Source organism: Rhineura floridana, chromosome 4, assembly GCF_030035675.1.
Source record: "Rhineura floridana isolate rRhiFlo1 chromosome 4, rRhiFlo1.hap2, whole genome shotgun sequence".
Lineage (NCBI taxonomy): Eukaryota > Metazoa > Chordata > Lepidosauria > Squamata > Rhineuridae > Rhineura > Rhineura floridana.
In genome coordinates this window covers 185610934-185637844 of record NC_084483.1, presented here as the reverse complement: position 1 = coordinate 185637844, position 26911 = coordinate 185610934, and the positions used below count along the sequence as shown (strand labels likewise).

General features: G+C 44.4%; 1 protein-coding gene across 2 annotated transcripts in view; it reads left to right on the top strand.

The window, feature by feature from the left end:
- Positions 1-26911, top strand: part of SRF (serum response factor) — a 94260-nt gene that overhangs the window by 54574 nt on the left and 12775 nt on the right. The window contains exons 3-5 of one of the 2 annotated variants that reach the window (XM_061625462.1): positions 12730-12991; positions 13884-14066; positions 24488-24607. In XM_061625462.1, coding sequence (XP_061481446.1) covers positions 12730-12991; positions 13884-14066; positions 24488-24607 — 565 coding nt within the window. The remainder of the gene's footprint in view (positions 1-12729; positions 12992-13883; positions 14067-24487; positions 24608-26911) is intronic. The other variant, XM_061625463.1, reaches the window with a different exon arrangement.

Genomic DNA, 26911 nt, shown 5'->3' with positions numbered 1-26911 from the left:
AGTGGTGCAACTCCTAGGCACATGTGAGCCAATGCATGGGGTAAGAGGCATTTAAACATTTCATGTGCCATGGTTTCATGGGTACACACTTTTCAGCAGCTTTTGTGCAGGGGATGTGATGCTTAAATCAGCGCTCAGTTAAAGTGATTGGCAGTTCCAATCCTTCTCCCTCAGAATCATTAACTTTCCATGTGATTCCCCATTTTACAGGTAAGCGACTGTTACTTGGCATTGCCAGTCAGCCCTTGGAAGTCAGTCTCTTGTGTTAGCTCATCCCCATGACACAAATTGTCACAATTGGCAACTCTGCCCTGTAACTCTCAACTGTAGTGCCTAGTGTGACTTTTCATGTGGATTTTGCCAGTCACACAGAATAGTTTCCATGCCAACCCTGCACCAAATGTTCCTAGAGATCTATGTCGGTAGCAGGGAAAGTTTCTCTATTAGTAGGAACAGTCATGTGGCATATGTGCTGCTGAAAGAATTGTACTGGCTACCTATTAGATACTGGGCTGAGTTCAAGGTATTGGTTTTGGTGTACAAACCTCTGTACTGCTTGGGACCAGGATACCTGAAAGATTGTCTTACCCCTTATATACCCAGTCGATAGCTACGCTCTACAAGTGAGGGCCTCCTGCAGATACCATCTTATCAGAAGGTCTATTCTGCATATCATAGGAAGCGGACCTTTAGTGTGGCGGCACCTACCATTTGGAATTCCCTCCCCTTAAGTAGTAGACAGGCACCATCTCTGTTATCTTTTCAGCACCTACTGATGACCTTGCTCTTTCAACAAACCTTTTAAGTAGAGACCTTATCCCAGTCTGCAAATGTGTTTGAATTGCTTTTTAATATGTTTTTAAAGACTTTTTAAAAAAGATGTTTTGTTTTAATATGTTTCAAGGTTGTAATATATTTTAAAGTCTGTTTTATGATGTTTTAGAATGTTTTTAGTCCTTTTGTTTGCTGCCCTAGGCTCCTACTGGGAGGAAGGGTGAGATATAAATCTAATAAATAAATAAATAAAATATTCTGCAAGGTCAGGTCTGGTGAACCTGCATCCCTCCAAATAATTTTTGATGTCACGTTCACACAGGCTCAGCCAGCATGGCCTGATGGTCAGACATGATGAGGCTCATTGTCCAACATCTGGAGTGCCACAAGTTCCCTACCCCTGTTCTAGATGTTACAGACGGAGTTGAGAATCTTCCCCCAGAAGTGCTATCCTGGGCTCCTTTGGGAGGAAGAGTGGGATATAAATTAAATACATGAACAATAAAATAAATCTGAATTTCTTGGGATTAAGATAATGTAGACTAGCTTTTACCTTCCTGTTACTATTCATTGTCACAGCGGACTAACCATTCACCTCCACCCCTGCAGTTTGATGAAAGAGCAAATTGTTATGTTAGGCAGCATCCCAAGGGCAGTTCCAAAAGGTGTTGGTTCTTTGGGGTGCTGTAAATGCTCTTTGCTTTAATGTATTAATTTTAAATGGTGAGAGACAGAGACCTGAGGAGATAGGTGTGTGGAAGGATAGAATGTGAATGTATTAATGACAATCTCCAAACTAATAATAGCCTTCTGATTTGAAGGGCAAGGTACCACTGGGAAGCAGTGAAGCAGAGTTACTTGATTTGAGAGTTTGAGGAATTAGTGAAAAGGCCTTGTGGCAACTCCACACATGGGCCATAATATTTTTTTCCATAAGTTTTTATTTCTCATTTTCAAATCAATAGTTTGCAATAATTCAGTGCTAATTCTGAACCAACAAAATGCAAGTAAACACTATAAGGCCCTGCTTTCCGTCTCCCCCTATGAGATCCAAGTACATAGACCTTTAAAGCCCATTAAGTATACCGAGTACAGATAATAATTTGAGTGTTTGTAGCATTCCTGAATGAATCTTTACCGTTTTCTCTTACCCTCTTTCTTCGATGGGCCATAATCTTCAGTGGTCCCTTAAATGCGTGAAACATGGGTGCATGTCTGCACATGGGTGCATGTATGGAAAAGGGCAATAATTCAGTGGTGGAGTACATGTGTTGCATGAAGAAGGTCCTAAATTCAACTGCTGGCATCTCCAGATAAAAGGTAGTAGATGATGGAAAAGACTTTACCCTGAGACCCTGGAAAGCCACTGCCTGTCAAAGTGGATCATAATGGTCAGGGGGCAACTAACCTGTGAACCTCCTGATATTGTTGGGACTCCAGCTCCCATCATCTATGTCTTTTGGCCATTCTGTCTGGGGCTGAAGGAAGTTGGAGTTCAACAACACCTGGAAGGCCACGAGCTAGGCATCCTGGGTTAGAAGTACAGAGTCTAGCATGTTATAAGGCAATTTCTTTTGTGCCGTGTTGTGACCTGCAGCTTCATACAAAGAAGCAACTGTGTGCACGCAGCTGTACTTGCATTTAGCATTTTAAATGTGTATTTTATAACACAGTGATGCTTGTCTATTAAACCTCTGTGCATCGAGTGGATTTATTTTTATGTATGTATTTATTTATTTATGTCCCGCTTTTCCTTCAGTGACCTCAAAGCAGTGCACAGAGTTGACTCTCCATTTTAGTTTAGGGGGGGAAAAGGAATCAAGGGGAGACATAATAGAGACGCACAAGGTGATGCATAGTGGGGAGGAATTTATGTTTTTCTCCCTCTCTCATAATACTAGAACTTGCGGCCATTCAGTGAAGCTGAATGTTGGAAGATTCAGGTCAGACAAAAAGAAAGTACTTCTTCACACAGCACACTATGAAATTCTGTCCCACAAGATGTAGTGATGGCCACCAACTTGGATGGCTTTAAAAGAGTTTGGGGGAATAAGGTTCAGGCTGAGTTTGAAAGGAGAATGGGAGAAGAAACTACAGGACATGGGTAGAAATACTTTGAGAAACATGTGGCAGTAGGAAGGGAAAACTATGAAGGAAAAAACCTCCACTTAGAGCCTCTGGATCAGTAATTTTTGCCTAAAATTTGGAGGTTGTCAAAATACCTCCATAACACATATCTGTACTTAGCATGAGGAAAACTGAGCTGTGGAACTCCTTGCCTCAAGTAAAACACTGTGGCAAAGAATTTAGCGATTTCCAAAGGTTGATTAGATATCAGTAGAAAACTATATCAGTGATTGCCAGCTGATTATTTTATTGTTATATATTATTGATTTATATTCCGCCCTTCCTCCCAGCAGGAGCCCGTTATGCTGAACTCTGCCTCCACCCGCCACCATTTTGTGATTGGCTCAGCCCCTGCACCACATTTTGTGACTAGTGGGCCCTCAATCATTTTCAGCTATCTCAAGTGGTCCCTGGTGATGGAAAGTTTGAAAACCTCCAGTGTGGGGGATTCCATGAAATGGCTGCTGCTCAGCTGTGCTAAGCAGTGGGGAGCCCCAAAACCTGGGATGTGTTAGCACCAATACCTTTCATGATCCACTTCTCTTATTAATAGGATTAGCTTATGTTCACACTGCATCACATATCCTGCCTCAACTATCCCTACCTTATTGGTGTTGAGCTTTTTTTTTAATCTATAGTGTCTTTTTGACCAGCTACAAGAGTGACAGGAAACTAATTTAACAGGTGTGAACGTCATTGTGATAGCAGTTGCTGTGTTCTTGGGTGGTCTGAACAATTCCTCCATATCCTCTGCTTCTCTCTACTCACCTCTTTTTGCAGCTTTATCATCTTGGGCGCTTCCACGCGGCAGTTTATTGTGGACTCGGTGCTGTTCATGCATTCTGTTTTTTTGCAGAGTCCACACAATGTGGTCCTCATCAAAATGCCACGCCATATTCCACAAAGGCACACACCCAAACAAACCTGGATTTTCTGTTTCTGCCGTGTTTGTTTTACCTACCAGATTTTTTGTGGGAATGAGGAATCCAGAATAAATGAGAAAATAACATGGGACTGCATTTTGAGCATGACAGCATACCACTTGCTGGAAACGGCAGGAGGGGAGAGTGCTCTTTGCGCTCAGGTCCTGCTTGTGGACTTCCATGAGCAACCGGTTGGCCACTGAGAACAGGATGCTGGACTAGATGGGCCATTGGCCTAATCCAGCAGGCTCTTCTTATGAGGATGCTGACCATAGCAACGTGCATGCTTGAGTGGCAGCAAGTCTGCAATGAAGTGCTGTGTGGGTGCGCCCACTGTCTTTTTCAAGATAATCTTCTCTCACTCTCTCCCCATGCCCCATGATCTCAGGTCAGCCTAAACCCAAGCATGCTTGCTGTTTGTCACTGCCTCCCCCATCCATAAATGTTAAAATAAAAAGTTAATGAACAAATGTGTGGGCTCCTGGAGAGGGGCTGCTTTGCTCCTCCCTGGTAGTTTTGCTACTATGGTGTGGTGTGCTAAGCCATGGTTTGATGAGGTGTTTAATCTGAACCTAGGCTTCTGGTTTAGCGCTCTCTCTCCAGATAAACCACGAGCTGTATGGACGCAGACTGGGATAAGGTCTCTACTTAAAGGGCTTGTTGAAAGAGGAAGGTCATATCTGTTATTACAAGGTGTGTGGAAGAACATTAGTTACATTTATATTCTGCCTTCTGTGAAGAAAGTCAAGGTGGAGCATATGTAGTTCCCTGGCAGTCTCCCATTCAGGTACTGACCAGACCCCGATTTTAGCATCAGCAAAGTGATAGTCCCATGTGCCTTCAGACCATATAGTGGAACCATAGTTTTTGTAATCTTCCCTGTCTGGTTGGCTTGAGATGATGCTTAGCTAGCCTAGAACTGGGACTTGTGGCCCTCCAGGTCTTGTTAAGGCTACAACACCCTTCATTGCTGACTGTTGGCCATACTGGCTGGGGCTGATGAGAGTTGGAGTCCAACAACATCTGTAGCATACATTCCCCATCTTTGCACTGCATACCAATATTTATTTATTATTAAACTTCTATCCTGCCCTTCTTCCCAGAGTGGTAAACTAAGGACAAAACAATCTTAAAACATCTCAAAAACAAAACATCTTAAAAATATTTTTAAAATAAAACATATTTTAAAAATCTTTGAAAATATCTTAAAATGCCAAAATAGATGCAGACTGGGATAAGGTCTCTACTTAAAAGGTTTGTTGAAAGAGGAAGGTCGTCAGTAGGTGCCAAAAAAGATAACACAGATGGAGCCTGTCTTAATATTTAAGGGGAGGGAATTCCAAATGGTAGGTGCTACAACCTGAAAGGTCTATTTCCTATGTTGGGCAGAACGGACCTCCTGATAAGATGGTATCTGCAGGAGGCCCTCATCTTTCACCTTGAATTTGGCCCAGCAGCTAATGGGCAGCCAGTGCAATTCTTTCAGCAGCGAGGTAACATGCTGGCGATATCCTGCCCCAGTGAGTAGTTGCACCACCACATTTTGCACCCGCTGTAGCTTCTGGACCAACTTCAAGGTTATTATGCACAGACACCTTGGGTTCTGGATTATCTGCCAAACCTATATGAGGGGACAGCCTTTTGTAGGATTGGCAGATGACCCTGAACCCATCAGCTTCATAGCCAATTGATTTAAAAGCTAGTGTAATGTAGTGGTTAGATTGTTGGAAACCTGAATGCAAATCCCTATTGAGGCTCACTTGGTGATCTTGGACTAGTGACTCTTCGCAGCAGAGTCCACCTCACATAGTTGATGTGAGGATAAAATGGGAGGGGATGACCATGCACAGAGCCCTAAGCTTCTGGGAGGACACGTGGGCTTAAAAATATAATAAAATAGTAGTTGTTCAGAGAACTGGTTCCATGGATCTGCTCCTCCTATTTTTTGTAGTTTTGATCTGCGGCCACTGAGACCAATTGTTCTAATTACTAGCTGATTCCTCCTCTACCACTTCATAAGCATGGTGTTCGGAGAGTAAGAGTGTGTTTATGTTTGTACAGAATAGCAACTCGCTCTTGCCCTTTCCCTAAGGCAGGCAGGCAGGCAGTTCTCCTTGTTGCAGTGGGTGATACGTCGGTGGTGGGTAATGGGTCTGTCTTCTCTGGTGGAAAGGAGGCTGTAGCTGAGATAATGGAAAGTTAATTTGCCCAGCTATGCACCATTATCACATGCTCATCCTAATTCCATCTACACAGATCTCGGTGCCAGGACTGGAGAGGAATCAGGAGCAGGCGTTCTGCTGGCCAGCTTTCCCCTTCTCTCCTCTTTTTCTCCCCCCCTCCATGGAGCAGGGAAGGGTGCTCTGGATTGGTTGCCTCTGTCCAAAATGGGCTGCCTTTCCTTTTTTAGATGTTAGTCGAGCTGTGAATTCCTTGTTTTTGGCAGAGTGTCAGGTCAGGAGCCTAGAGAAGCACATGGGAGCGCCAGACCCGCCAGTCTGCATGGGGGGTGGGCAGAGCACTGACACAACACATAAGCACATTAACCCTTTCTCAGGCATGGAAGGTGCAGGGATGCTGACCAACAGGGTGGAGCGAGGGACCAAGGATGTACCACTCCCAAGGGTTAGTTTTCACCATGCCAATTGAGCAGGCTGGAACGGCTGGAACTTCTATACACATATAATTTATTTATTTATTTATTGAAATCAGTTCCAAAGATTCTGTCTCAGTCTAGCATGACCAAGAATCTGAACTGGAATGGGGCTGTGTGAATGGAATGAGGCTTGATTCTCAATGGCTGGAGTCTCCCAAGGGGCAGGATCTCATGTATAAGTGATTGGTTGTTGTCATTCACTCGGGTGAGGAACAGTAAGATGCAGTGATGCAGCTCAGTAATTTTAGATCCTGGACATAACGGTCTTTCAAGGCCCTCCCTTTTGACGGCGGCGCATGTTACTTCAGTTGTGAAGTACACAATAACATTTCTTTTCTCCGCACACTCCAGTGCCATTCCATGCTTTTCAACCTGCATCTGATACTGTATGTTAGAGCAAAAGAAAAGAAAACAACCTGCCCCCCAACAGTTGGCTAACTCTGATTAAAAGAGGACAACATTACGAGCATGTGCATTTTAAATTCGCTTAAATCATAGTTACCACCATGATTACAGGAATAAAATGGATGTTGCTTCTGCTGCTCTGATGCTAAATGCATTTACTTGGGTATATAAGCACCATTTTGAAATATAAAATAATACATTTTGAGAGACAAAAAATAATAAAAGGAGGTTCCCTAACCACGTAAATGCCCATTGGCTGGCTGCCCCATTACTATAACATGTTTTTAAAAAGGAAAGGATAGGAAAGGAAAGGAAAAGAAATATGCCGCAGGATCCAACATGAGCCCTAGTGGGCCCTGGCTTGACAAAGGCAGTCAGGTAGTGATGCCATTATTGTCTGTCACCCTCTGCGGGGTTGTTTGGAGGGTCCCTTGTGCTGCAGAGCCTGGGACTTTGGCCCAGAGGTCTAGCCCTAGCTGCACCGCTGGTAAGATGCTTCTTTTGAGGGACACTGTTGTGGTGAGAGCAAGTCTGCCCTGAATCCATGACACTGGGTGACCTAGCCTGCACTAATTGGAATCCCTCTGAGGGTGGTGGATGCTGTAATGTGTCATTGGGTGCACAGGACACAAAGATACCCTACCTGTGCCTCTCTGAAGCCCTTGCGGCACACATCAACACACATACTTTCTCTCTTGCTCACTTCACATTACACTAAACCGTAGTTTAGCATTATGTGGATGAACCTCCTTAAGTTTATTTTTTAAATAATCTTAGCTTAGTGTTACTGATGAACCAGGAATTCTGACTTAAAACAAATAGTAAAACAACCCAGCTTCCTCGGTCATGGGTTGGAGATGACTAGTTTAGTTACTGACCAGAGTTTGCTTTAAACCAGGACCCCTGTAAACTCTCTGCATGTCCTCCTCCTGGCCATCTTGGAGGGGGAAAGGTGGAGTGAGTGCGTCTGGCACTTAGCTCAGACTCATGGAAGCTTGTGTATATAGTGCTAAACCACGGTTGCCACAGTTTAGCATTAATGTGCAAACTCATTCTCCACTTTGCAATGATGGGTGTTTTGCTTGTGTGTGGCAATAAGAGATTGTTCCTTTGCACTTGGCATATTTCAGTTTAGAAGTCACAATATCTAGAAAGATGGCATCTACTCTCAAATATTATGGAAGTGTTTGAATTGGGGTCCGAAAACTAACAGTTAGAGGAATGAGACTTCACAACAGTCAAGGCTGTTTCCTTGCTTTTAAGTTTTCATACATGCACCCCAAAACCACTCTTCAGTGACAGTGTTTGCAATCACTATTTTTATTACATTTTATTTTTGCAAATACAACAGAAAAAAGAAACATCATCAGCTGACATTAACAATAAAAATATTCTAACTATGGCTATAGGGTGGCCGTTCTTACTTTTCAGAATTATTACATCCTATCCTTCGTGCAATAAGCTCTAAGTTGCCACATACATGGTTCCCTTCCCCCTATTTTTTTATCACACCAGCTCTGCAGAGTAGGTTTGCAGGAGAGAGAGTGCCTGACCCAAGCACATCCAATTTGTTTCGTACTTGAGCTTGGATTTGAACCTGGGCTTCCTCTTTCTATGTTCAGCAACCCAAGGTGAATAACAGTATATCAGTTTAAAATAAAAATCCAAAATGTAACAAGGGAAAATCTATCTTAACAGCAATGATAAACACAAAAACAAACAAGCGAAAACTTTAGCAATTGGCCAAAAGAGGGAACAAAAGATAAATGAGGAATTAATGTAAAAATCCCACGTTCAATCTAGCCCAACCCATGGGGAAGGGCCACAGCTTTGTGGTAGATCTGCTTGTAGCAGGAGGTCCCAGGGTCAATCCTTCGCCTCCCCAGGTAAGACTGGGAATGCCTCTAGTCTGAAACCCTGGAGAGCCGCTGCCTGTCAGTGTAGACAGTGCAGAACTAGATGGACCAATAACCTGACTCGCTTTTCCTATAAGAACCAGGATGTGGCCTAGTGCTCAGAACCACATTGTGGCTACATTCCACAGGGCTGGTGCTACAAGGGGAAAGGCTCCTAATGGTAGAAAGTGGCATCAGTGTGCTGGGCACAAGAGGACATGTCTCTGCTCTGAGGAGCTTACAATTTATTTATTTGTTTGTTTGTTTATTTATTTATTTATTTGTGAGATTTGTTAGATGCCCATCTGGCAGAGGTTAATCTGCCATGCTGGGCGACTTACAACCAAACACAAGTAAATTCCATATAGACATAATCAAAATCCTAAAAATTAGAGATTAAAAATTAAAAGCTTAAACATTTAAACCGCCCAAAGTCTGCGATCTGCCAGCCTAAATTTGAATTTAAACCCCTCAAGAACTGCAATCTGCCAACCTAATCCCCTTCACATGCCTGGGTAAAGAGCCAGGTCTTCAAAGTCCGCTGAAAGCATAACAGGGAGGGGGCCTGACGGAGGTCAGTTGGCAACACATTCCAAAGCGTAGGAGCCACGATAGAAAAGGCTCTAGACCTTGTCCTCACCAACCTCGCTTCTTTTACTGGAGGTATAAGAAGTGAGCCATTCAATCTAAACTTTAACACAGGGAGAACAATAGATGAATGGAATGGAAGTGGAGGAGGGGGCAAACAGGAAAGCAATATATATTTGGGGGTTTCAGTTACATGTGCTTAGGCTTACTTAACAGAATTGGAAAGAAGGAAGAGAGGTGGCATTCTGGGAGGCAGTTCCAAGCATCTGGGGCAGCAAGGCAGAGTCTTCTTAGCTGTTGGAGGATGGTGGAGCTGTTGGAATGAAGATCAAAGGCAGAGATGTATTGGGTTATAAGACCAGACGCATAAAGAGGAGGCAAGTCCGTGGAGGGTTTTGAAGGTAAGGAGAAAAGTCTGTTTCAGATCCAGGAGCAGACGGTGTAGATGCAGCCTTTCCCAGCTGGTAGGTCCCCAGATGTTGCTGGACTACAACTCCCATCATCCTCAGTCAGCAAGGCCAGTGGCCAGGAATTTTGGGAACTGTAGTTCAGTAACATCTGGAGACCCAAAAGTTGGGAAAGGCTGTTGTGTAGAGATTGAAAGAGGGATGGAGTGTATTGTAATCAGAGCTATGAGAGAAGTGACTGATTTTGGAAGCACAGGAGTGCTAAATTGCAAGGGGACCAAGATGAGTGGAGACCAGAGTGGATCAGAGTTTTTGACAAGGGGACTGAGAGGGAGGGCTGAATTTTTGCCGGGTTAAAGAAGTGACTTGACTATGAACTCAGAGTTGTATTCAACTATGTCCTACTCAAGAGTAGACACATTGAAATCAATGAATCTAATCTAGTCATGTCTATTAGCTCCAATGGATCTACTCTGAGCAGGACTAGCGTTGAATCCCACCCTGAATACGGGGAACAAAAGAGAGATTGGGGGTGGGGGGGGTGTAAAATAAAGCCTTGTTCAACAGGGTGGCTGGTAACATTATCCGTTAATATGCATATGGAGAAAGGAGGGCTTGCATAGGAAAATGAGAAGTTCAGTTTTGGGCGTATTGAGTCTGTGCAAATGTCTGCTGGAAAAGATGCTGGCTCAGGGAGTCCCATTTGGACTTTTGGGCTTCTGGTCTGATCTGAACATCTTAGGCACAGAGCACAGTCTTGGCATTGCTGACTTTTCCTCATGTTCATGTTTGGCAATAATCTTGGGCCAGTGTTCTGCTTTTGCCTTGTAGTTCATTGTTTGCATTTACACTGATTTGTCACTTAGCAGAAATACTCAACTGGTGTCTTACTTGGCTATGGTCCTGTTTAGGAGATCAAAACAAAAATTACACATCCTTCCTTCCTTTCTTCCTACAGCCCAAAGGTGCCTTCCTGTGAATTATAATTGAGGTGTGTTTTGATGATAGCATGTAGCCCCAGGGACCCTCCTCCTCCTCCTTCTCTTGCCATTGGACAATTTATATGGCTGGAGTGGCAGGGTTCTCAAGAACAGTTGATTATGGCATTTCTGACTCTCTCCCCACCCCCGCCACCATTTCTGGCACTGTGAATATTCTGAACGTGCTCTGCTTTGGGCAACAGCCATTTCCAGAAGCAGGTGCTTTGCAAGCAAAGGTGGCCCAGTTTCTTTTTCTTGAATTATTTTTCTTTTGCAGCAGTAGACTTGGTGCAAACAATTTTTTGGTGCAAAATTGGTTCGGTTGCTCCTTGAACTTGCATAGAACTTTTCTCTAGTACTTGTTCTCTCTGCCCTTTAACAAGTATTATTATGGAACACAGGAAGCTGGCTTATACTCATTCAGACCATTGGTCCATCTGGCTCAGTTCTGTCTATCCTGACTGATGGTGTCTCTCCAGGATTTCAGCTGGGGGTCTCTCACAGACCTACCTGGAGATGCCAGGGGTTGAACTTGGAACCTTCCGCATGCAGAGCAGATGCTCTACCGTTGAGCTACAGTCCTTCTCCGTGGGGCCTGCGAGTCCCCTATGCTTAATTAGTAAAAGGAAAAGAAAAGGAGGGGGAAGAGAGAGATTAGGGTCATGCTTGCCTGCGAACTGTGCCATTCTGCAAAGTTTGGTGTTCCCTTTGCTGTGGGCGTTTACATAGGCTCAGCAGTGTAGAGGACTTAAGGGGATGACAAAGGCTTCAGAGAAAAGGAGTGTTTGGGGGAAGGAGTTTTGCATTAGCCTCTCTAGGGCCCAGTGGAGGCCCCTGATGCGATTCCTCACCGCTGTTGCCAGCAGGTAAGCTTGGGTGGGAAATGGACGGGAGCAGCAATGTGCAGCCATTGCAGCAGAATGGATCTGACCTTCACTGCATGTTTGTGCACCCTGAACTGGGGGAGTTTGTCTCCGAAGCCCCTGATCCAGAATTTCACCAATACTGCTATTTGAAATCGTAGGGGCAGCTTTGATGCCATCACTTCTTGATGCAGGGTGGGCAATGTGGGTTGTCCCAGCATGGCTTTCCAGTACCAATAACCTCGGAAAAGGCAACCAGTAGCTCTTCTAGGTTTCCCTCCATGTTCACTGTGGGGAAATGCAGCTTGTTATTGGTAAGGAGCTGGGCAGTATTACTGCTGGGATTTGACTCATGTTTAAATGGCAACCTGGCCTCCAATCTACTTGTCAGGCAGTGATCTTCTACAAGGATCCTCTCTGGAGGAAGTAGCTGCAGGCTGTTCACACTAGGATAGAAACACCACTGGCCAGAATCCTCCTGGTTCTGGAAGTGATGTGATCTGAGGAAGCTGATCCCATGCCGTTGCTTGCTGTTTCACCAGCTGCACTGGCTCTCTAACCTGTCACTAAGGGAAGTGACAGCACACTCTCTTTGCACCTCCAGGCTGTTCCTTGGCTTGCCTTCCTGCTGGTTTTCTCTGATCCAGATATTGGATACTTCTCCAGCCACTGGGGTATTGACCTTACTAGAACTTGGGCCTGGTTGCTTGAAGTGACTTTACTGTATCTCCATAGCCTAGGCCTTTTACTTCCTTCCTGCTAAATCGCTTTGCAGAACAGTTGAGCCACTTTAATTGGACCACAGTGGGGTGAAGTACCAGAAACAGAGTTTCTTGGAACTCTCGGTTTAAGACAAGGATGGTGAACCTGTGACCCTCCAGGTGTTGCTGGACTACAACTCCCATCATCCCTGACTCTTGGCCATACTGACTGGGACTGATAGAAGTTGGAGTCAAGTAACATAGATTCCCTGTCTCTGGTTTATGAGCATGCTGACCCTTCCTGTGTTCTCCCTTTAGATTTGGATGGTGAGGAGGAAAATAGTGTGTTTTGGCTCCGGGGAGCAGGCTCAATTTCGGTTTGGCTCTTCACACTTGCCCTTCTTTTGCAGGACTCACTGAAGCCTGCATTCACGGTCACCAACCTGCCGGGGACGACGTCGACCATCCAGACGGCGCCCACCACTTCCACCTCCATGCAGGTCAGCAGTGGCCCCTCGTTCCCCATCACCAACTACCTAGCTCCAGTCTCTGCCAGTGTCAGCCCCAACACGGTCACCAGTGCCAATGGGACAGTGCTGAAAACCACTGGAACCAGTGCAGTGGCCTCTGGACAGCTAATGCAGATACCCACTGGCTTCACCCTCATGTCAGGTCAGTTTCTGTCTTGCCAACTGAGGCATTTTCTGCTTCTCCCTGCAGATTCCTCTGGTTTTTTTTTTTTTTACTGTGGGCTGTGTCAGGTCTCAACTTTTTTTTTTTTTTGCTTGTGAGAGGCTGGAATTGGAATGCTGAAGCTGTGTTCTCTTGAATGTGATTGGTTCAGAGGGTAGCATGGGTGAGGGCAGGACCAGCGTTAAGGGCTAGTTGAGTGGCAAATCCTTGGAGCACAGGAAATTCCCTGGAGGATGTACCATTGCTGTCCCTGCAGCCAGCACACGCACACACCCCGGCTTCTGTTGGGAAGAGGAAAGCTTCCCAAGCCTCTGCCATGACCATTCCCTTCTTGGCATACCAGGTTGTGAGAATTGTAGAGTTCGGAGCTGGGACATGGACCTGCGGCAGCACCTTCCTTCTTCCTCCCACAAAGAGCCGGAGATAAAAGACTGGGAGGAGCGTAAGGTCATAAGAAGAGCCTGGCTCCTGGATCAGGCCAGTGGTCCATCTAGTCCAGCATCCTGTTCTCACAGTGGCCAACCAGATGCCCATGGGAAGCCCACAAGCAGGACCTGAGTGCGAGAGCACTCTCCCCTCCTGTGGTTTCCAACAACTGGCATTCAGAAGCATGCTGCCTCTGACTATGATGTCAGAGCACAGCCATCATGGCTAGTAGTCACTGGTAGCCTTATCCTCCATGAATTTGTCTAATCTTCTTTTAAAGCCATCCAAGCTGGTGGCCATTACCGCATCTTGTGGGAGCAAATTCCATAGTTTAATTATGCGCTGTGTGAAGAAGTACTTCACATAGCATAAGCTAGAGGGAGGTTTTAAAAAGAGCCAGCCCCTGATTTAAAAAAAGCCTTTTTTTTCTCCCTCCTTCTGGCAGGTGCTCCTCTCCCTCCTGGGACCCCTACCATTCCTCTCACTCAGTTACAGCCACACTCGCTGGCCCTCTCCAGCCAGCAGGGCCAGGTGGCAGTCGCAGGCACACCTGGACAGCTGCAGCAGGCACAGCAGACAGTGTTCCGATTTCCAGCAACAGCCGGAGGGCAGATTTTGTCTCTGACAGGTCAGCATCACTCACGTCTCCACCTGCTTGTGGGAGGTTGGTGGGGATGCACGTTTTCAGGGAAGCCTCTTCTCCTGTGCAGGGCGAGCCACTTGCCATCATAAGAAGGGCCCTCCTGGATCAGACTGAAGGCTCATCAGGGCCAGCATCCTGTTTCTCACAGTAGCCAACCAGAAGCCCCCTGGGAAGCCCACAAGCACGACTTAAACCCAGTAGCCCCCCTCCTGCAGCTGTCCCCTAGTGACTAGTGGTATTCAGAGGCAAGGTGCAATTAATTAATTGGTGTACAATTAAAATATGAACTATGTTAGGAAGCAATTTTTGCCATTTTTATTTTCCGTAGCTTCCAAATAACTTGTGATGACAAAAGTGCTCCAGTGTGGATAACTTCTGAAGCCAGTTTCTGTCTTTCGCATTCAAGCCCCATTGTGAAAGACACTCTGGATTATAAAAGAGAAGGAAAACAACAACATAGAATTTAGACTGTGTGCACAAAGCCCTATTTCAAGGGTAGCCATCATGGTGACCTCCAGATGTCATTGGACTACAACTCCCATCAGCCCCAGATAACAGCTATTAATCAGGGATGATGGGAGTTGTAGTCCAGCAAAATCTGGGGGGGATGGAATCTTCCTGCTCTGTTTTAATGCTGCTGGAAATATTAGGAGAGGATAGGTGTGTGTGTGTGTGTGTGTTCGTTCGCTCGTTCATTCGTTCATTCATCCTCTCTTCCTGATACAGTAGGTATGAAATCTTTTGCCTCCTGAAGCAGTACCATGGTTATCTTTTTATACGTTGCTCTGTTGTCACAGTTGCCATTTTCAGGGGTGTATAAAGCTGCTGCTGCCACTGTTGTAGTGGCACAGACTCTGTTATGCACTGTTTTGCTTTGAGATTGGGCGGGGGGAGATGTCTCCGTGGCAACACAGGAAGAGGCACTGATACCGATGGAGGGAGGAGCTTCTGACTCCACTGACCTTGGCTGTGATTGGCGAGATTGAACAAGGTGAACACTTGTCCCAAGAGAGCAGCGGGGAGGAGGACCTGTGGCGATTTCCCTGGTGGAAAGTAGCTGCTTAACTGGAATCTTGGACCCTATGATTGCCTGGGCAAAGTGGGGAGCCAGAAGGTAGCCTCACAGCAATAGTGCTGGAAGTTGTTCAGGCCTCCATGAGGGCGATGCAGCTGTAGGAATAATAAACAGCACTTCACTCTTGATGTAACAAGCAATTAGCAGCAAGGCTGTTTTAACGTTTTCAAGCTGGTCAGCTCTTGTCTCATCCACATGAAGGGCTTAGGTTTCTTAGAATCCTAAAATCATAAGCTGGAATTCCCCTACAGAACATCCATCTTTCTTTCAAAAACAAGTTTGTTTGGTTACTGGGGAGAAGGGATAGAACGGCGGGGAGGGGGGGAGCTTTAAATATACGATAAGAGCCTTTCACATCAGGAAGTTGCTCACTTTGTATAATCAACATTATATACAATGTATTGTAGATGGCATGCTTTATGATTCTGTATTAAATAAAAATGCATTTACCATTTTTCTTTTCAGGCTGAAATATATCAGTACAACAAAAGAACTTGTGTGCCAAAACATTTGGTCTGGACTCTGTGTTTAATTGCTCACTAAATCGCAGCTGGAATTTTAGGGAAGGTTTCAAACTTTCTGGTGATGCTTAGCATAAGGGCCCAGACCTCTTTTTCCAGAGCACCCCAAGAACTCATGAGAGTCCCGACTGTAACTTCAGACAGGGTTGGAACAGGGAACAGTTCTCAGCTGAGTTGTTGTGCATGTAGGTATGTGCACAATCGGTGCTGCCCTCCCTATCAGTTAAGAAAGGTTCATGCTTGTGGTGCCTGTGTGAGTTTTAAATCTATGTGGCAGTTTAAAGTACGTGAAAGTAATGATCGGGCAGGGATTGATTCCCCATCTGCATGCCGTTTTGAAGAATAATGTACCAAAACAATTACAAGCATGTGCTTTTGGTGATTTGTGGAGGTGAGTTTTAGTTCTACGTTTTGCAAGCTTCGTACACACCATGTACTTAAAGCACATTTAAAGTACATCCCCCACCTCCAAAAAACTGTAGTTTACCCCTTACTGAGAGACAATACCCAGCACCCTTAACAAACTACAGTTCCCAGTTTTTTGTTTTTTTTAGGGGCGGGGGAAACTATACTTTAAATGTGCTTTAAATTAATGATGTATACAGCTGCATATTCAAGGAAAATAAGGCTAAAGGCTATCAATGAATACTGGTCATCATGGCTATCAAAGGCAATATGCCCCTGAATACCAGCTGCAGAGGCAGAAGAAGGCTATTCCTATTCTGCTTGTGGGCTTCTCATAGGCATGTGGTTGGCCACTGCAAGAACTGAATGCTGGACCAGAGAGGCCTTTGGTCTCATCCAGCAGGGCTCTTCTTATGTTCTTACTATTTATTTATTTATTTGATTTATATCCCATGATTTATATATGTATTATTTATTTATATCCATACTAGGCATGAAAGATATTGTGGGGACTGGGGGGAGGGTGTGCTGGCAAGGTGAGGGAGGCTTTTCTCCTTTTCTTTTGAGGAGCCTTGGGGTGGGAATGTTGATTTATGGTCAGTGTCTGAGTTTCCTTGCCATTAGTGTGGCAGGTGACCCTTTATGCGCCACCATTAAAGGCCCATCAAAGAAGAAGGGCCATAGGTCAGTGGTAAAGCATTGACTTTGCATGCAGAAGGTCCTAGGTTCAGTGCCTGGCATCTCCAGGTGGGGTTCAAAGGACTCCTGTCTGAAACCCTGGAGAGCTGCTGCCAGTCAGGGTAGACAGTATTGAGCTAGATGGATCAGTGGGCTGACTTGTTGTAAGGCAGCTTCCTATGTTCCTATGTAATGCATGTTAGTCCTCCTACTGCATGTGACACAGCTTAGTTTTTATTTTTAAGGTGTTGCATGAAAAAAAATTGATGTCCTGTTGGTTGTTTTGGCCTCTTCATCTGTTTGGTAGTGTAGTTGGGACTAGATAACCCAGCTAGTCCATTCTTTTTAGTTATTTCTGTCCCAGCTTTCTCTCCCTTCCTCAGATAACAACATGCATTTATTTGTCTTACTGTTCCTGTGAGGATCTGAGGACTGCAGGCCCTGGTGGCTATGCCATGACCAGGCTAGAAGTGACATGGTGTGGTTTTGGCTGCTGTGCTATCAATGGATTCCCAGCTGTCACAGTGACAAAAGCCTTGGAAGAGGCAGAAGAGGGGGGGGAGTGGTGGGAGAGAAGAAAGGAGCGAGCTCCAGAGTAGGGGAGGAAATTTGCCAGGGGCCAGTGAGCAATGTTGGAAGCCACCGGCAGTGCTAGCCTTGCTGCCTGCCGCACCTGAAGAGAATGTTGAGCCAGCAGAGAAGAAAATCTGCTAAGGGAAAAGTAAAAGAGCTGTCAGCTGCCTTTAGAGGCCTAGCAGAAACCAATAATGATTTGAAACAAATGCTGTTGAAAGTTAAAGAGGAAAGCACAAAAGCAGGACTACAGCTGAGCATCAAGAAGACTAAAGTAACGACAACAGAAGATTTATACAACTTTAAAGTTGACAGTGAGGACATTGAACTTATCAAGTATTATCAGTACATTGGCACAGTCATTAACCAAAATGGAGACAATAGTCAAGAAATCAGAAGGCTAGGACTAGGGAGGGAAGCTATGAGAGAACTAGAAAAGGTCCTCAAATGCAAAGATGTATCACTGAACACTAAAGTCAGGATCATTCAGACCATGGTATTCCCAATATGTATGGAGGTGAACGTTGGACACTGAAAAAAGTGGATGAGAGAAGAATCAACTCATTTGAAATGTGTTGGAGGAGAGCTTTGCGCATACCATGGACTGCAAAAAAGTAATTGGGTGTTAGAACAAATTAAACCAGAACTATCACTAGAAGCTAAAATGATGAAACTGAGGTTATCATACTTTGGACACATAATGAGAAGACAGGATTCACTAGAAAAGACAATAATGCTGGGAAAAACAGAAGGGAGTACTAAAAGAGGAAGGCCAAACCAGAGATGGATTGATTCCATAAAGGAAGCCACAGGCCTGAACTTACAAGGTCTGAACAGGGTGGTTCATGACAGATGCTATTGGAGGTCGCTGATTCATAGGGTCTCCATAAGTCGTAATCGACCTGAAGGCACATAACAACTACCACCTGTTTAACAGTAGCTAAAGTGGAGGCCACAAGGCACAAGGAAAGCTGATCCACGGATAAAGCTAATCAGTCATCCCTAAATCAGCTGGGATATAATCATCATCATTATTTAGTTATCCCTACATCAGCTGGGATATCATTATCACTGTTATTACAATTCACTCATCCCTAAATCAGCTGGGATATTATTATTATTATTATTATTATTATTATTGATAATGATAATGGTAATGATAAAACAACTCTATTACTACTATTATTTTTAATGGTAGTACTATTATTTTATAGATCTATTAATGTCTTCACAGCCAGAAGTTACTGAAGTGGTTAAAATAATTTATTTTATTTTATTTATTAAACTTGTATACCGCCCCATAGCCAAAGCTTTCTGGACGGTTTACAATAACTAAAAACAAATACAATTTAAAATACATCTTTTAAAAACAATTTAAAACACAATTAAAAAATTTAAAACAATATAGAACACATGCTAAGATGCCTGGGAGAAGAGGAAAGTCTTCACCTGGTGCCGAAAAGATAACAGTGTTGGCGCCACGCGCACCTCGTCAATAAAATCATTCCATAATTTGGGGGCCACCTTGTTGCCATTCGCCGAGCTTCCCTCAGAGTAGGCTCCAGGAGGAGGGCCTTTGATCTTGAACGTAGTGTATGGGTGGGTTTGTATTGGGAGAGGCGTTCCATCAGGTATTGTGGTCCCAAGCCGTGTAAGGCTTTATAGGTCAAAACCAGCACCTTCAGTCGAGCTTGGAAACATAAAGGCAGCCAGTGCAAGCGGGCCAGAATCGGTTTTATATGTTCAGACCGTCTGGTCCCTGTTACCAATCTGGCCGCTGCATTTTGCACAAGCTGCAGTTTCCGAACCGTCTTCAAAGGCAGCCCCATGTAGAGTGCATTGCAGTAATCTAATTTAAAGGTTACCAGAGCATGGACAACTGAAGCCAGGTTATCCCTGTCCAGATTAAATGAGATCAAATACAAAAACGATAAAACTATTTCTACAATTGTACAATTAACATTCCATAATATTCACTGGTCACATTTGCAGGAAAGCCTCTTTGAACAAAAACTACTTCAGTAGCCATCTAATCATCAAAATGCAAGGTGCCTGTCTAATTTTGGCTGGGAACTGATTCCAGACAAAACCTCATTCTTCTGCAAGGTGTAAAAGTGTGTCAGGGCTGTACTCAATTTAGGCTGGCTGAATGGAGAAGAGTTTACCCTCAAGAGCCGCTGCCTGTCAGTGTAGATCACACTGAGCTAAATGGACCAACAGTCTGACTCCGTATAAGGCAGCTTCCTATATTCCTTATATTCCTTTGCTGATGGTTTTGCATTGCTCTTTTAGTTGCTCTGATTTTGCTGTTTATGTGTTTTAACTGTTTTTAATCTGTTTGGGAGTTTTGGCAAGCTGTCCTCAGAACTTGCTTGAAAGGCATGGTAGAAATAATTTTTAAGTATTAATTATTATTTAATAATAATAATAACAACAAAAATACATAAATAAAACAAAATAAAATGCATTTAAAATATGAAACAAAATAATAAAAATATAGGAGTTGGAGGTAGTCCTTACCATCCCATCCATGTCCTGCGAATCCTGCTAACTTGGGATCACGGGTCGGCAACTTGTAGCCTTCCAGATTTTGCTGGACTACAACTCCCATCATCCTTGACCATTGACTGTGCTGGCTGGGGCTGATGGGATTTGGAGTTCAACAAAAATCTGGAGGGCAACTGCTTTCCAACCCTTGCCTTAGATTGTAGCACCAGAACATGGAGCAAAGCCTTTTCCGAATATCTTAATGGGCCGGGCTTCCTCTGAAGATTTTAAAATTAAATCATACAATAAATTTTTTAAAAGCCAATTATTAAAGGAGTTGCAGCACAAGAAAAAAAATCGCATTGGCAGGTACAACAACCAGCATGTATTTCTGATATATTGGATAATATTCAATTATTGGTTATCATCAGGGCATGCATAAGCAACAGTGGGTTCTTTTGCTAGTATACGAATGACAAGCAGCGGGTGGGGAGCGGACTTTTCCTCAGGCATTCCAAAGCTTAGGTGCCAAAACCAATCACCTCAGAGACCTCAAATAGCAGAGGGGAGGGGCACAGAGCAAAGCCACTCTGAAGCTGATCTGAGTGGTTTTGATAGGTTGATAAATGTTCTGTACCTGTGCTTTATGTAAGGGACAGGGCACCTATGGCTGTCCAGATGCTGATGGACTCTCATCAGTCCCAGCAACTCAAAGGCCACAGATTTTTCATACTTGCTTTATGTTGTCCTTGAGGGGCTTGGACTAGGGGACCACTTCCCTTGCGGTAACCTTTATAAATAGTCTCCTGTGTTGCTTGACCTTTTTAGCCATATGGAAAGGCAGCAGTCTGTAGCATCCAAATACTGCTAAGTAATACATGCTGAGCCAAATACTGCCATGCTTTCCCATATCGCTGAGTGGTTGCAGAAGTGTGATGATGCTCGGCTCGCCACATGGCTAGATGACCTGCTTCCTATGTGGCTAGAGCTGCCATGCGTTGGCTTGTTTCTGCCATAAGCTGAGGCTGAAGTCACTGTGGGAGATGCAAAGGAGTTTGCTCAGCTGCAACAGTGCACTCCAGAGACCTATAATGTAGCTGCTTTAATAGATTGAATTGGGCAAAGAGCACCACTGAGGTGGTTATATCGTCAAAGTAGCATAATTAATTGGATTAGGCAAATCTAGAGAAGACCACAAGGGAAGAACCTGGTGATTGGGCAGAAAAATGGTGTATGGAATTCAGTGCTTGCTGATGAGTTTTATGTAGTCTGCTAGAGTAGCCCATACCTATGAAACTTGATTTCTCTTTGGCTGTGGGAACTCTGGTTTGCATTGCAACACCTTTACTTACTTACTTACTTACTTATTACATTTATATACCGCCCTCTTTCTGCAGTTTACAGCAATTAAAAACAATAAAAACAAACATACAAATTTCAAAACACAAAAAACAATTTTAAAACACAATTAAAAATAAATGAAAACAATTTTTAAAAAATTGTTCCAAAGGTGCCCCATGTAATGAAAGGCACACATGATGGCGCCCAATTTCCCCTGATCTCCGCGTCCTGCTGCAGTTCCCATGCCACATGATGCCTTTCTGGACGGCTCCCTGACCCTCAAGAGCAGCCTTTTGAGGGCATAGAGGGCTCCAGTGAGGAGAAAGGTGTGGGAAAGTCACAAGCAGAGTTCCACTTGTCCTTTGCTGGTTCTAAGCCAATGTCTCCCCTGCCCTCTTGATTCTGCTTGTGTAATCATTTCTTGGGAGTTTTGAAACAGCTACCCTGTACTTGATAAACCCTTCCCGTTTTTTAAAATCTCCATGTCATTTGGGCAATAGAGAGCTGAGTATGGGGAGGTCACTCTGTGAAACTGATTCCAAGTGATGGTGCAGAAGCTAATATTGTATTAAACAATAGGGTGGGAAATAACCTCTTATAGAGGCCGCATCTAGCTCTTCACATCCTTCAGTGCCATCACCCCAAGCCCAAAGAGAGAGAGAGAGAGTGGTGAATGAATGAAGGGGAGAAAGTTTGTGTGTGTGTGTGTGTGTGTGTGTGTGTGAGAGAGAGAGAGAGAGAGAGAGAGAAAATGGATGATGATGATGATGATTAATTGGTTACGTTTATATCCAGTCGTTCCTTCCAAAACGAACCCAGGGTGGCAAAAAACGATAAAACAATAAAGATGAAACATCTTAAAAAGATCTTAAAAACAATTCCAAAACAGTTGCAAACTGAAATAAAGGTCTACTTAAAACGCTTGTTGAAGAGGAAGGTCATCAGTAGATGCCGAAAAGACAACAGAAGGGCTCCTGCATAATATTTAAGGGGAGGGAATTCCACAGGGTTGGTTCCACAACACTAAAGGTCTGCTCCCTATATTGTGCGGAATGGACCTCCTGATAGGATGGAATCTGCAAAAGGCCCTCACCTGCAGAGTGCAGTGACCAACTGGGTATATAAGGAGTAAGACAATCTTTCAGGTATCCTGGTCCCAAGCTGTATAGGGCTCTAATACACCAAAACCTGCACCTTGAACTTAGCCTGGTAGCTAATTGGCAGCCAGTGTAATTCTTTCAGCAGCAGGGTTACATGTGGGCAATATCCTGTCCAGTGAGTAGTTGCACCAATGCATTTTGCACCAGCTGCAGCTGGTGATGATTGAATGGGAGAAAAGGGGTATCCTGTCTGCTTTTTGCTTTGGTGCCAACCACCACCATTGGTACATTGTCCCCATATCACTTCCCCCCAAGGGAATGCAGCTCTCAATCCCCCAAAATTGTTCACTGCATACTTATAGCCTTAGTTTTGCTAGTTGTTGAAAACCCTCCACCAGCCATGAGAAAGCACCTTACTTGTCATTTGTCCTAAACTTAAATAGCCCTAAATCTTGTAACGTTTCCTCATACCGAAGTTGCTCCAGCCCCTTGATGGTTTTGGTTGCTGTTTACTGAACCTTTTACAGCTCTCAAATATCCTTTTTGAGGTGAGGTGATCAGAACTGTACACAGTACTCAAAGTATGGTCACACCCTTGATTTGTATAATGGTCGTATGATATTGACAGTCTTGTTTTCAATCCCTTTCCTGATGATCCCAAACAAGCAATTCAGCCTATCTGCAGCTGTTTCACGCTGGGTCAACATCTTTTGTGGAGGTAGAACTTAGCCATCATGGTTAGTACGCATTGATAATCTTATCCTCCATGAATTTGTCTAATCCTCTTTCAAAGCCATCCAGGTTGTTGTCCATCACTGCCGCTTGTGGGAGTAAATTCCATAGTTTAAGTGTGAGCCGTGTGAAGAAGTACTTTTATTTTGTCTTTCCTGAAACTTCCAACATTCAGCCTTAATGCTTTTTCTGTGATATGAGGACTCATAAATGTGCCTTTTGTGTGCACTGTGGTAGACATCTCAGTGGAAACCTCTTTACGCTTTTCTGTTTTTAAAAGAATAGGAGAGAGGATTAGATAGTTGGACAGGTTCTAATACTTTTCTCCTTTCCATAGAATGCACTCTTGTTGTCTCTTGAGGCTACTAGCCAATTGGCATAAGAAAGCTAGAGCTAGGTGGAAGACTTGACTTTAAAATAGGTTAAAAAAAATCAACATTTAAATGGGGACGTAATAAAGTCTGCAAGGCTGAATGGTGGAGGACTTAGATCTGTAAGTCCCGTCCAGTGTGCCTGGTTGAAAAGGGCAAAAGTCCATACATGCCATGCTGAAAGGCAGCTAGCTCAATGCTTTCTACCAATTCAACCAGTCCCCTTCTCCTATGGCCTCCCACTATGCTGTTTGTGCACACGAGGTTTTGGTCACTCTGCAGATAGGGAGAATCTTCTTGGTTCCAGTAGTATGTATAAATATTTCTCCAGATATAAACATCCTGTATACTGAGTGGGGTGAGAGTGGTGATGGGGAAATAAGATGAGTTTAAATGTGGTCCCTTCTGCGCAGCTGATCATGCATGAGTCGAAACCTGCTCTGTGCCCCTCTCTCTTCCCCCATTCCCTCCTCATGCTGTTCAACATGTGTTACTTGAGGGTACCCATTTTCTAAATGCTTGCCTGCCACACTTTTCTGACTGGGTTGTTTCCGACGAAGTCATCCCTTTCTCACAAGGACTTCCACTTACGCTATGGGATGTCGTCTCCCTCTTCTCTCCCTGCATCTCCTGTAAATCTGCTCCAGAAGGTTAGAGGAACCCCCAGAACAGATTTGGGGGGTGCGCAGTTGGAGGGAGGAAGTTGCATTGCAGAAGTCCTTGTGCAAACAGGATGCCTTTGCTGAATACAAGCCCTCTGCAAGGGGTGTGGACCCTCGGATCCTTGAGCCAATTTTCGCCCATGAGTCTGTTTTCCCCAAACTACTCCCACCTGTCAGTCACTCCCACCTGACACCTCTTGGTGAGGTCATTGGAGCGGGAGTCAATCCTATGGGGAATCACTGGCAAAAGGAACCCGCTGGTGAAACAGACTCCTTCTCCCACCCCTGCAGGTTGAATTTGACAGGTGGGACAAGCCGTTTTAAAAGAAGTTGCTGTCAATGTACTGGATTATTATATATTGCCTTGTTAGCTCTGGAAAAGTGTTTGATGAACCTTGCCAATGGATTGAACTGAACTAAGGCAGGCTTAGGAGTTAAGCAGGTTCCTTTTTGCTTTTCAGGTGGTGCTGTGGCTCAGCAGGTTCCTGTGCAAGCCATCCAGGTGCATCAGGCCCCCCAGCAGACGTCTCCCACAACTGACAGCAGCACTGACCTCACCCAGACCTCTTCCAGCGGGACAGGTAAGGAGCCACCAAATCTCACCACCACGTAACTCTAGGGCCCCATTTGCACTACACATTTGAAGCAGTATCATGCCTCTTTAAACAGTCATGGCTTCTCCCTAAGAATCTAGTTTGTTAAGGGGGCTGAGAGTTGTTAGGAGACCCCTGCTCCCCTCACACAGCTACAGGGTGGCTTAGCAATCAATCCCTCTTCCTGGGGAACAACTCTCAGCACCCTTAACAAGCTACAGTTCCCAGTTGTTTAACGTAGCCATGTCTGTTTAAAGTGGCATCTTAGTGCTTTGAGTGCAGATGGGGTCTAGGCAAGGAATGGGCAACCTTTTGTCTATCAGGACCCATCGATGCACACAAAAAAGTGGGTGTACACCCATCCTGCCTCTGGGCTTCCCTTCCGTTAGCCTGTGGCCCGTGCCATAGCCCTCAGTGCCACTCCCCTCTCATCTACCTCTCAATCTTTCTCTGCTACCAGTGGGGTGTTACTGGTCAGAGCACCTTCCAGCCATGGTGTCCAAAACCAGCCTCGCTGGTTGTTTCTTCAGGAAAGGCTAGTAGGGAGGAGCACACACTGATGGGCTCCATTTCCTTAGATGCCCCAGGCACCTTTAGCCCGTGGCAGCCCAACACTCCCTTTCCCTGCCTAGCCTTTCTCAATGGGGAGGATAAACAAGGAAGGGTGCATGTGATGTTGGGGGCTGTTGCCCAAAGCAATCTTCTTCAGTTTGGGTCCCCGGATGTTGTTAGGCTACAGCTCCCACCATCGTTGACCATTGGCTAAGATGCCTGGGGATTATAGGGGGTTGTAGTCCAACAACATGTCGAAGACCTCAGGCCTAAAGGTTTTCTCTCCCAAACTTTGTTACCCAAACACTTAACTATGTTGGAGTTTGCTAGCTATAGTAGTGTGCTAGAGGAAATTAGGTGACAGGCCAAATCTGGGCCCCACTCCATAGGTTGCCCATTCCTGTTCTAGGCTTTCCAAGGCAGGCCAGCATAGCTTTTCACCCAGGCCTAAGGGTGCTAGTTCTGAAGTGTGGTTACTTAGATTTTCAGTCCATGTTCCCAGCCTATGCTTATTGTCCTTCCTCCTGTTGTGCGGGATTGCTAGAGTGCCGTGCTGTTTCCTATTTATTTATTTACTGCAAATTTAATAATGACAGGAAAGATAAAAACAAAAAATAGTAAAATAAAATAAATAAAAACATTTTGTTGTTGTTATGTGCCTTCAAGTCGATTACGACTTATGGCGATCCTATGAATCAGTGACCTCTAAGAACATCTGTCATGAACCACCCTGTTCAGATCTTGTTAAGTTCAGGTCTGTGGCTTCCTTTATGGAAACAATCCATCTCTTCTTTGGCCTTCCTGTTTTTCTACTCCCTTTTGTTTTTCCCAGCATTATTGTATTTTCTAGTGAATCCTGTCTTCTCATGATGTGTCCAAAGTATGATAACCTCAGTTTCATCATTTTAGCTTCTAATGATAGTTCTGGCTTAATTTGTTCTAACACCCAATTATTTGTCTTTTTTGCAGTCCATGGTATGCGCAAAGCTCTCCTCAAACACCACATTTTTCTCTTATTCGCTTTTTTTTATTTATTATTTTATTTATTTCATTTCATTTATAAACCGCCCATAGCTAATAGCTTTTTTCACTGTCCATACACAGAGATCGGGAATACCATGGTCTGAATGATCCTGACTTTAATGTTCAGTGATACATCTTTGCTTTTGAGAATCTTTTCTAGTTCTCTCATAGCTGCCCTTCCCAGTCCTAGCTGCCTTCTGATTTCTTGATTAATAAAAACATTAGCGGTACAGAAATTAAAAACACAGAAAAAGAAATAATATATGAATACTACTAAGTGCCAGTGTGGTGTAGTGGTTAGAGTGTGGGACTACGACCTGGGAGACCAGGGTTCGAATCCCCACACAGCCATAAAGCTCACTGGGTGACCTTGGGCCAGTCACTGCCTCTCAGCCTCAGGGGAAGGCAATGGTAAACCTCTGAATACCACTATTCATAGGGTCGCCACAAGTCAGGGTCGACTTGAAGGCAGTCAATTTCCATTTTTAATAGCAACAATAAATCACCATCGGTTTGCATTACAGATACAATAACCCTCAATACCTGCATCTTAAGTTAAGCATATACATTAATATAAGTCGTCCAGATGTCCAAATAGGTATCCACTTGAAATTGAAATCTGAATGAAATATGTTCCAATGTAGCCGGGGCAATGAGGTCCTCAGTCCATTGTGAAATAGAGGGTGTTTTTCCTTCCAGGCTTGACATATAAGGACT